This window comes from Saccopteryx leptura, chromosome 9 (assembly GCF_036850995.1).
Source record: "Saccopteryx leptura isolate mSacLep1 chromosome 9, mSacLep1_pri_phased_curated, whole genome shotgun sequence".
NCBI classification, from domain to species: Eukaryota; Metazoa; Chordata; class Mammalia; order Chiroptera; family Emballonuridae; genus Saccopteryx; species Saccopteryx leptura.
The window spans coordinates 33,267,094-33,278,099 of NC_089511.1; the positions used below are offsets into that span (position 1 = coordinate 33,267,094).

General features: G+C 52.2%; 1 protein-coding gene across 3 annotated transcripts; it reads left to right on the forward strand.

Annotated features, from left to right (window-relative positions):
• Positions 1 to 3,430: 3,430 nt before the first annotated feature.
• ADAD2 (adenosine deaminase domain containing 2) lies at positions 3,431 to 10,194 on the forward strand. Of its 3 annotated transcripts, none has more exons than XM_066348889.1 (10): positions 3,431 to 3,933; positions 7,603 to 7,743; positions 8,103 to 8,150; positions 8,240 to 8,365; positions 8,459 to 8,609; positions 8,694 to 8,861; positions 8,979 to 9,211; positions 9,312 to 9,555; positions 9,830 to 9,950; positions 10,035 to 10,194. In XM_066348889.1, exons 1-10 carry the CDS (start codon positions 3,489 to 3,491, stop codon positions 10,137 to 10,139), a joined length of 1,782 nt encoding a protein of 593 aa, XP_066204986.1. In that variant the 5' UTR covers positions 3,431 to 3,488; the 3' UTR covers positions 10,140 to 10,194. The 3 variants fall into 3 exon arrangements, with proteins under 3 accessions (XP_066204986.1, XP_066204988.1, XP_066204987.1); XM_066348891.1 differs by having other exon boundaries at positions 9,456 to 9,555; XM_066348890.1 differs by having other exon boundaries at positions 9,312 to 9,529; positions 10,035 to 10,153.
• Positions 10,195 to 11,006: the final 812 nt, after the last annotated feature.

An 11,006-nucleotide genomic window follows, 5' to 3' on the forward strand; every position in this document is an offset into this window, starting at 1 on the left:
TCCGACTCACAGCAGCAATTAACAGTCTTCCGGGCGGGGGACGGAAGGGCTCCCTTAAAGGCACAAAGTCCCGCCTCCCAGCCTGGCCTCACGAGTGCCCTAGAGCGCCACCTCCCGGGAGGAGGGGGAATGGAATGTAGGCGGTACCACGGAACGAGAAATAGAAAATCTTAAATCCCAGTAGTGAAGGCCAGGTTGAAGGGAGATCTAATTCCACCTCTGCTTAACTAACTTCCTGTTTCACAGGATCTTGTGAGTAATAAATTAATTCACTCAACAAACACTTACTGAGCACCTATTATGAGCAGGGCACTGTATTACTCAGTAGGAATCTCAATGATCCTCTTAATACCCTATGAAGCAGGCTTTACAAGTAGGGGTACAGGTACTCCTGGGAGTCATTTGGAGTGCTCAGTTTGGATCTCCATGGTTTTGGTGAAAATATATTGAAAGAATATTTAAACTTTCGACTAAAAAATTGGAGATGCATAGTTTTTCAAAATTGTACAGGTATGTATGCAAAAAAATTCAAGACCGCTGCTGTAACAAGTTACCTCTAACTTAGTGACTTAAAACAATACAATATTGTACAGTTCTGGAGGTCAGAAGCCAGAAATGGGTCTCACGGGGCTAGAATCAAGGCACCAGCAGGACTGTGTAGAATTTATTTATTTATTTATTTATTAATTGCCTTTTCCAGCTTCTGAAAGCTGCCTGCATTTCTTGGTTCATGGCCCCCATCCAACTTTAAAGTCAGTAATGTCCAGTTGAGGCTTTCTCAAGATGCCATTTCTGATTCTGACTCTTCTGTCTTCCTCTTCCCCATTTAAGGACCCTGGCAATTACATTGGTCCCACCAGATAATCCAGGATAATCTCCTTATTTTAAACTCAGCTGATTAGAAACCTTAACTCCACCTGAAACCTTCAATCCCTCTTGCCATATGATATAAATAACATGTATAGGCTGTGGGGATCAGGCCCTGAATATCTTGGAGGAACCATCATTTCCTTTACCACCCTGTGACACACCCATCCAACTTCTGCACTAGGAGACCAAGTTCACTTCTTCCTTCCCTCCTTCTTTCTTTTCTCTAAACAAGCTGTTATGTTACAGTGGCCAGTGAACAGAAAAACAGGACCAATGATTTTCTATTTCTCGCTCCTTTTATTACTTACATATACATGCAGTAAAGTGGCCAGTCTTAAATGTGTAAGGTATTTTTCCCCACCGAGAAAGAAGGGAGGGGCCAGAGCCATGAAGTGTGGAATAATAAAAGGCTTTATTGAATACAGAGCGCTTCCCGCCTGACAAGATTCCCTAGCCCCGGGGACAAAGGCTAGGCAAGTGGCAAGGGGTGACCTGTGTGGTGGATATTTAAAGGGTCCCTAGGGTGGTAGAGCTAACATGACGTGATGAAATCTCACTGGCTGACGGAGGTGTCGCTCTTTTCCAAAGGGCTCCTGGGAAGTTTCTTTTGGCGCACTTGGTTGTGGGTGGTTCTAGCCAAAGTTCTTGGGTCTGGGTTCCCCACGTGACCATCCCCCATTATCCACCGACCTTACAAAATGTACAGCTCATTGAGTGTTTTACATACATTATAAACCCACATAACCACCACCCAGCTCAATACAGCATTTCCATTACTATAGAAAATTCTCTGGGGCCACTTTCCAGTCAATACCCCCTTCAAGATTCTGATTCTTGGCCTGGCCGGTTGTCTCAGCGGTAGAGCCTCGGCCTGGGGTGCAGGAGTCCCGGGTTCGATTCCCAGCCAGGGCACACAGGAGTAGCACCCATCTGCTTCTCCACCCCTCCCCCTCTCCTTCCTCTCTGTCTCTCTCTTCCCCTCCTGCAGCCAAGGCTCCATTGGAGCAAAGTTTGCCCAGGAGCTGGGGATGGCTCTGTGGCCTCTGCCTCAGGCACTGGAATGGCTCTGGATGCAACAGAGCGATGCCCCAGAGGGGCAGAACATCGCCCCCTGGTGGGCATGCCGGGTGGATCCCGGTCGGGCACATGCGGGAGTCTGTCTGACTGCCTCCCCGTTTCCAGCTTCGGAAAAATGAAAAATGAAAAAAAAAAAAAAAAGATTCTGATTCTTATCACCATAGATTAATTTTGCCAGTTCAAGAACTTAATGTAAATACAATCATGCAGAAGTTATTCTTTTTAGTCTGGCTTTTTTCATTCAACATACCTACAAAATTTACCCATGTTGTGTATATAATGGTAGGTTTTATTATTATTATTATTATTGAGTAATAGTCCATTGTATGACTATATTGCTATTTGTTCACAAAATTTCCTGTTGATGATGTTTCTGGGTTTGGAAACTCTATCCAAATCTCTTTGGGGCTATGAGCAGTCATTATCCCATTTCTGAACACCTGTTGTGCTGGTGGTGTTCTATCTCCTAGGCCTAATTCTGCTCTCTGAACTACACCCCAAAACCAGAATTGTTCTTCCTGGTGCCAATCCTTGAAACGTTTGGGAGGTTGAATCTACCCTGCCCCTCACCCCTGTGCTTCCTAATTCATGCATTCCTGGTTCCATCAACTGTTCCTCATACGCCCCAGCATCCTCAGGGCCACAGTCCTGACTACCACTGTCAGACCCAAAGGTAGCACACTGCAGCAACAACGTGACAAGTCTTACAGACTGTGAACAGAATTATTGGTCCTGTTTTTCTGTTCACTGACCACTGTAAGACTCAGTTAAATTTTCTGCCTTCTTCAAGCAATTATGTGTTACATCATAGCAAGCCACATGTAAATTATCTTCATCCCTAATATCACCTTATTTTTTGTCATTTCTACTTCATTCCTAGTTCCTCATCTTAAAGGATCACTATCCTGTGGTATTTTTATGAGCCAACTCAAAATCCCTTCTGAAGAAAAAAAGGGCAAGTACCAAATGTTTAATTTCAGCTAGAGAGCACTTCCAGTTGGCTTCAGGAAGGCGTACACTTAACAGTTTTAAAATGTAGGTCCTAAAAATGCTGTGGGAGTGCTTCAACTGAGCACTTCATTTATCTGATGGGGGCCTCCAGGCTCAGCCAAGTGGCCGGGGTCAGCTGCTCTGATGGCTGTGGTTTGGGGACTCTCGCAGGGGAGCCAGGTGGGACTCTGGCCTCAGGGCCCCCAGACCCATTTCCTAGTCTTCGCTTCCCAACACCACCCCAGAGTGGAATGCACCCACACCGTCTTCGCCCACTGCCCCCGCAAGTCCTGCCCTAGAAGTGGAACGTTGGCGGGGCAACCACTCTGTCCACGTCCAGGCTGCGGCCTTTTGGGGGATTGGCCTTCTGGTTGGTTGGCATAACTGTCTGCCACAGTCCGCAGCTCCCATTGGCCAGCAGCACGCAGGGGCTGAGCTTATGGCGCTGCACACTGCACCACTGGATCTCCACGTGGGAGTTGGCTGGCGGCAGTAAAAAGTCACGAGCGGCAAAATCCTCAAGCTGTCCTCTCTGGTCCTTGCATCCCGCCATGGCTTTACCCGCCAGTACGGCCCCAGGAGTGGATGACGGTGGCCGCAAAAAGCCCCGCCTGGCAGCTTCATTGCAGATCAGCCCCAGGAGTCCTACCGGCCAGAGCCAAGACACCTGGGAGCCTCTGCTTGCCCACAGCATCGACGACAATGAGGGGGGTGGGCAGGCCCTGGCCTTGGCTGCGGGGAACCATGGGCCCTTGGTGGAAGCCAGAGTCGGAGTACTGGGGATAGCTCAGGCAAAGGGAGATTTGGGGGGACAGATGGGAAGGTCCCCGAGGGTCTCTGCCCCCCCTGCAGGACCCTCTGGAGACTTCCTGAAGGTGGCCAGACAGCTGGGCCAGCAACAGGAAGATCTACAGTCTAGCCAGGCCATGGCCTTGCTCACACAGTACGCAGCCAGTCTAGGAGTCTCCTTGATCTTCCGAGAGGACCAGCCGGCAGGTGAGGCCCCGTGGTCTGAGGTTGACCCCAGATGAAGCAGCAGGGACCCTAAGCTGGGCCTGTGCCTGGGACCTCAGGCACCCTTCACCGCCCTGTGAGCAGTGAGTTGCTGGTACTAAGACCACCAACTAGCTACAATGGACATCTAACTGTGGCAGGTCAGGGCAGAGTGAACATTAGTCCCATCTGAAGCTTGTGGAGGTTGAGGGCATGCCCCAAGCTACCCAGCCTTTCAGCACAGTGTTTGCCCAGCATACAATTAACAGTTGTCATTCCAGCATTGAAGATACCTGAGTTAGGGCCAGCTCCTGACTTAAAGACATTATCAAACAGTTTGATAATGAGAACACTGCATAGAGATGTAATCATTGCTGCTGCTGTGATGGCTGTGGTTTGGGGACATAATGTAATCATTATGTCCTTTTTCCCTTCCTCAGTGCACCCCCCTCAAACAGACACAGGCACGTGGAATAATAATACACCAGGTCCCAACTTCAGGTTCCCAACCTTAAGCCAGTGCATTCTTAGTTTCTAAGGAGATAACAAAAGAATCATTCCTTAAACTGTTGGGACCTTTTGTAAAACTAAGAGAACCCCTAATGAACAGCTCAAAAAGAGATAATATATTAAAACTATATTTGGGATTTGTTGTAATCAGGTATAGTAGGACAGCAGATGTGGAAATTATTGTCATGAAAGAAGTGAATACAGATTCCTAGAGATGCAAGGCCCAGCTCACCACTCAGGGTTACGTGGGAAAGGGTCAGGATGGGTCAGGAGGCATAAGAGGGAGGGGAAGTGTCGGGCTCGGAACCAGTCAGATATTTTCTTGGAAGGAATGGTTGGGGCAATGTACGTACACTGAGTTTAGGATTGAATAAAGCAAGACACTGAGTAAGTTTAGAGGTCCTAGGGGTGGTCCCTAGTTGTCTAGTGATGATCCCCACAGGTCTTGGGGTGATTTAGGTTAATGAGAAATATTGGCTTGAGTGAGAGTTTGATGGTTGAGGTGTGAGTTCTGGATTGGTTGGTTTCTACATCAAAGATATGCTTGCCAGAGAGCCATTGACTATCTCTAGCATTTGGCAGCCCTGGAAGGGACAGTTTGTACAGGACACAGGCCCAAAGGCCAGAGCATCAAGAATACAGAAAATAAGTTCAATACAGACGATAACAGCTTATATTCATGTGTTCTGGATGATGGGCCAGGCACTGTCTGAAGGGTTTTGTCACCTTAACTCATTGAGTCCTCAAACTATATATTATTTAAGGAGGTACAATACTGTTACCACCATTCTACAGGTGGGAAGACAGGCTGGAGAAAGCGTAGCTGTGTGGCACAGTGTGAACCAGGTCTTTTTCAGAACCTCAGGATTATATCACCCCTCCCTTCTGCTTAAGGTACACCATCCACTGTTTACATAGGTGGGCATGGTTTTTAGTCATTTTTGTTTTCTATTTTGACAAAATTTTTTAAAAAAGTATGAAACAGCTCCCACATACTCTTCACCTACATTCTCCATTTAACATCTTTGCTTTGTGTATATGTCTCTGTTTCCTTTCAATATATTTATATATATCCACATTGATTTTTTTAAAATTTTTATTTTCAAGAGAAACACAGGCAGAGACAGGCAGAAATGAAGGGAGAGAGATGAGAAGTATCAACTTGTAGTTGCGGCACTTTAGTTCATTGATTGTTTCTTATATGTGCCTTAACCAGGATGCTTCAGCCACGCCAGTGACCCCTTGCTCAAGCCAGTTACCTTGGGCTTCAGGCCAGTGACCTTTGGGTTCAAGCCAGTGACCATGGGATCATATGTCTATGATCCCAGGCTCAAGCCGATGATACCGTCCTCAAGCTGGTGAGCCTGCACTCAAGCCAGATGAGCCTGTGCTCAAGCCGGCAACCTCAGGGTTTAGAACCTGGGACCTCAGTGTCCCAGGTCAATGCTTTATCCACTGTGCCACCACCAGTCAGGTTTCACATTGATTTTTTTTCTGAACAATCTGAAAGTTAATTTATCTCTTAAACACTTCAGAGTGTATTTCCTAAGAACAAGGACATTGTTTTTATAACTACAGTACAATGATCAAATTCTAGAAATTTAGTGGATATAATAAATACCATTACCTGATTACTGTTCACATTCCAATTTTGCCAGTTGTCTCAATAATGGACTCCCCCCCCCCCCAAACCAGCGCGAGCTATCATATTTAGCAGCCATGCCTCTTTAATCTCTTTTCATCTGAAGCAGTTCCTCTGTTTTTGTCTTCAGGATCTTGATGTGTTTGAGGAGTCAGGGCCAGTTGTTTTGTGGAATGTCCTTGCACTGGGGTTTGTCTGTTTCCTCAGGCTTGAGTTCAAGCTGGGCATTAATGGCAGGTGCATGTGGGCCATACACCCCCCCAGGAGGCCTATGATCTGTTTACCACCGGCAATGTTAGCTGGGAGGGCCTGACTAGGGTAGTGTCCAAGCGGTGTCTTCACTTTCTTCTTAGCGCTTAATCAGTCTGGAGATGGTGTGAATATCCTGTTTCCTATAACACTGTCACCTTGTTTGTTTGTTTGTTTGTTTCTTTTTTTTTCTTTTTTTTTCTTTTTTCTGAAGCTGGAAACGGGGAGAGACAGTCAGACAGACTCCCGCATGCGCCCGACCAGGATCCACCCGGCACGCCCACCAGGGGGCGATGCTCTGCCCCTCCGGGGCATCGCTCTGTCACGACCAGAGCCACTCTAGTGCCTGGGGCAGAGGCCAAGGAGCCATCCCCAGCGCCCGGGCCATCTTTGCTCCAATGGAGCGTTGGCTGCGGGAGGGGAAGAGAGAGACAGAGAGGAAGGAGGGGGGTGGAGAAGCAAATGGGTGCTTCTCCTATGTGCCCTGGCTGGGAATCGAACCCGGGTCCCCTGCACGCCAGGCCGACGCTCTACCGCTGAGCCAACCGGCTAGGGCCTTTTTTTTTTTTTAAATGATTGTCACTGCTGTGCTGGCTGCTGCATGTTGGTTTCCAATGCCAGCCTCCCTTCTGCATCTACTAGTTGAATTCTCGATGCACTTTTAAAGCAGGTGAATCAGAGCGCTGGTGAGCAGTGCTGAGATGGGGGTTCTTTTCTAAAAGGGCAGTCCTTTTGGGAAACAGGTTAGCAGCAAATACCAGCAACTACCATGAACTGAAATAAGTTTATGCCCTTTGTCCAAGTGATCCCAGTTCTAGGGTTTTCATGTCTCCTTTGTGTCATAAGTAACACCTGAAATGACCGCATTTGGTAGTTGACACTTTCAAAGGTAGAGGAGAAATAGGCTTGGGGAGAGGCGGCGGCGGCTATGTGCTCAGGGCCATTATCCTAAAGACAGCACGGCCCTGGATTTGGGTCCTGACACTACCTGGGCACACTGTCTGCCCTTTGTGTGTCCCTGTTTCAGAGGGGTTTGTGAGGATTGTCTGAGTGATGATGGCCCAACACACCAAGGCACGTGCTGTGCCTGGTGCCGGAGTCGGCAGTCTCGCCTTCTTGTCTTTCTGGCTGTCCTGGGTGTCAGATGTCAGGAGGAAGCACAGCTGAAAGCTGCTATGGGTGAGGTTGGGCAGATATCATGGCCCTCCTAGAAAGGGCCCATGATGGGCATGAAGTGCAGGGCACCATTTCATGGCCCCCTCCTTCCCTAGACCCCTGCTTCCCCTTCTCTGCGGGTGTGGAACTGGATGGGGTAGCCTGCCCCGCGGGCATTGCCAACAGCAAGAAAGAAGCCAAAGAGCAGGCAGCTCTCTCTTCCCTTAACTACATCCAGAGTCAGCTGGAGAACCAAGGTGAGGGGGCAGGTAACCCAAGTGACTGAGCCCCAGCTGGGAAGAGGGAACTGAAAGCTCCAGACACCCTGTGCGCATGTGCATGTGTGTGGGCAGCTTGAGCTGCTGCACAGACCATCTGGGCATTAGGACCAGGCCTTGAGGGAGCTGGCGGGGCAGAGGGGGTGAGCTGATCTTTGCCCTGGTGTCCTTTGAAGCCTGCCCATCCGGGGGGCGAGGATTGCTAGAGGAGCAGTCAGGAGCTGGTCCCTGGAAGATGACCCCACCCAACAACGAAGCCTCTTGGCTTCCTGAAGGGCAAAGGACAGGAGGACAGACCCTGGCACCAATGATGAGCCACCCCTCTGTCTCTGTTCTAGAGCCCCCAAAGACCCCCAGCAGTCTTCCGCTCTGTGATCTGAGTGTAGGTAGGTGGACCCCTGTTAACCCGACCCCAGTGGTGAGGGGAGAGGCATGGCCGGTGGGGCCCCCACTCGAGCCCCCTCCCCATGTGCAGAGAACATCCTGACCCACGAGCAGCGCTGCGCAGCTGTGGTCAGCGCTGGCTTTGACCGCCTGGTGGACGAGACCTCACCATACTGGGCCTGTAAGGGGACAGTGGCTGCTGTCATCCTGGAGAGAGGTAGGGTTGCCCTGCCATCCCCCTACTTCGGAAGGCCCCCATGGGTCCCTTGCCTGACTTAGGCCAGGCTGTCTCTGCTTTCTCCCTTTGCAGAGGTCCCGGGTGCCAGGAACCATACCAAGGAGATATACGAGCTGGTGGCACTGGGCACAGGCAATGACAGCTGTGCTGGCTGGCTGGAATTCTCGGGCCAGCAGCTGCATGACTGCCACAGTCTGGTCATCGCCCGCCGCGCCCTGCTGAGGTGACGGGTGGGCTGGGTGGGCACTGCAGCAGCCCTGGTCAGGGCGCAGCGTCTCCCAGCTGCTCCTCCACCTGTCTCTCCCAGGTTCTTGTACCGGCAGCTCTTGCTGGCAACACAGGGTGGCCCTAAGGGCAGGGAGCAGTCCGTGCTGATCCCCCAGCCTGGGCCTGGGTTCCCCTTTGCCCTCAAGCCCGGGATCTTCCTACACTTCTACGTCAGCAACACCCCCGAGGGAGCTGCTCATGACATTTAGTACGTGGGGAGCTCCCGTGGGGTCCCTTGGCGTGATGGGTTGGGAAGGGCAGTGTCGAGTGGGGTCAGAAGAGCAGCCTGGTGTCCAATGTCCTGTTTCATCTCCTGCCTCTGCAGCCTTCCGCTGCCAGCCTCCGAGGGCAGCCTCCTGCACAGCGCCCCCTTCCGTCTGCAGGCCCACATCCGAGGGGAGCTGAAGCCTGTGTACTACATGGCCCCCACGATGCGGGACACCCACGTGGGCTGCCTCTCAGCCAGCGACAAGCTGTCGCGCTGGACCGTGCTGGGACTGGGTGGCGCCCTGCTGGCCCACTTCTTGCCTCCCATCTATGCCACCAGCCTTGTCCTGGGTGAGGACCCTGAGGGGCGTGCGGGTAGAAGGTGGGTTCTGGGTGGTCTGTGGGAAAGGGTGGTGACTCAGACCTTATCTTGTGCCTTCTGCTTCCACAGCCGACCCCTGCCATGACGCCCCCACTCTAAGCAGTGTTATCCACACTCGGCCCAACCTAGATAGGGTGGGGGAGTCACGCCTGCCACCTCCCTACACCCGTAACACACTCCACATATTTTCGGGGCCCCCTGTGGCTCCTTCAGACCTCACCTCCAACACCTGCCATGACCTGAGCCTCAACTGGAGCCTGGGGGACCCTGACATCGAGGTTGTGGACGTGACTACCGGGCGTGTGAAATCCGAGTGAGAAGGGCTGTGGGTGGGATGAGGGAGGGGCCTGGGGGTGAGGGATCCCCATCCCCCTGCCCGTGGGATAAGAGCGTGCATCTAGTTATCAGTGTGGGTTCTAATCCCAGCTCAGCCTCTTGCAGCAATGTGACCATGGCTGGTGCCTCTGTCACCCACCCTGTGACACCCCATGGTATCTCCCGAGATTGTCATGGCATGAGAGAAGATAGTTAGTTAGTTCAGTTCATCTTCTCCCTCCTCTGATCTTCCTGTCCTTTCCTCTCTCCAGTGCCGCCCTCGGGCCTCCCTCCCGTCTCTGCAAGGCCGCCTTTCTCCGGGCCTTCCGCCAGGCTGCACGCGCTCTCGGGAAGTCTCACCTCCTGGCCTTGAAGACCTATGAGGAGGCCAAGGTCAGCTCCTTCCCTCCCCTCCGCCTCCTTCTCCTGCACGCCCAGCAAGCACCTCTCCTCACCACTGTCCGTCCCCTCCCCTAGGCTGGGCCCTACCAGGAGGCTCGCCAGCAGCTGTCCCTCCTCCTGGAGCAGGAGGGCCTGGGGGCTTGGCCCTCCAAGTCACTGGTGGGCAAATTCAGAAATTGAAGCGGACTGCGGGGGGCTGAGGTTCCTGAGCCAAGCTGGGCCCCAGCGGAGGAGCGCTGTTTCTGGGGAGGGGCGTGGTGGGTGGGGAGTGATGGGTGCACAGGGTAAAGTCGGGGTTAGAGGGGGGCCTGCCTGGCATGGCGAAGCAGTGGGGGCCACTACAGATTTGGACTTGAATAAAGAAGCTGTTTCTGGGGAGGGGCGGGGTGGGTGGGGAGTGATGGGTGCACAGGGTAAAGTCGGGGTTAGAGGGGGGCCTGCCTGGCATGGCGAAGCAGTGGGGGCCACTACAGATTTGGACTTGAATAAAGAAGCTGTTTCTGGTCGTTCTGTGTGGTGTTGGCTGTTTTGGGAGGAGGGGGAACCTGGAGCCCTTTTGTTGGTGAAGGAGAAGCCGGTGCCCTGGCCTGTCTTCCTCCTCACAGAGCGACTTTGCTGCTGCACCAGCCCTAGCTCCTCCCCGCCTTGCAGCCTGCATGTTTCGGGGGGCTGAGGCTGTGACATGCCAGTCCAGGCTGCTGGCAGCAGGTGGGCAGTGAGAGCATATGCTCTCCAGCTGTGATGGAAGCTCCAACCCTTCTTCCTTACCCAGGACTCAACTTGGGACACGTGGTAGAAAGGGGAGGTGCCTGTTCTCAGGTCTTTCTACCTCCAGTTGAGCAACCTTCATGAGTGCCAGGGGGGCATGCCATGTAGAGGGGCGCCTGGGTGGTGTGGGTGCTGTAGTCCCCAGCTGGAGGGAGGTGTGGCCCTGGAAGACAGCAGCTCCAGTGCCGTAAGGCCTGAAGGTTATCTGAGGTTCTGCCTGGGGGTAGAGCCTGGAGCCCTGTGGGTGGACTGGGGTGAATAGTGTCCCCCAAATTCACC

Coding starts and splice junctions, on each gene's coding strand:
- ADAD2 (XM_066348889.1), top strand. CDS start 3,489: ATGGCTTTACCCGCCAGTACGGCCCCAGGAGTGGATGACGGTGGCCGC. Junction 8,151..8,239: donor GCTCTGTGATCTGAGTGTAG/GTAGGTGGACCC, acceptor CCCCATGTGCAG/AGAACATCCTGACCCACGAG. Junction 8,610..8,693: donor GCCCGCCGCGCCCTGCTGAG/GTGACGGGTGGG, acceptor TGTCTCTCCCAG/GTTCTTGTACCGGCAGCTCT.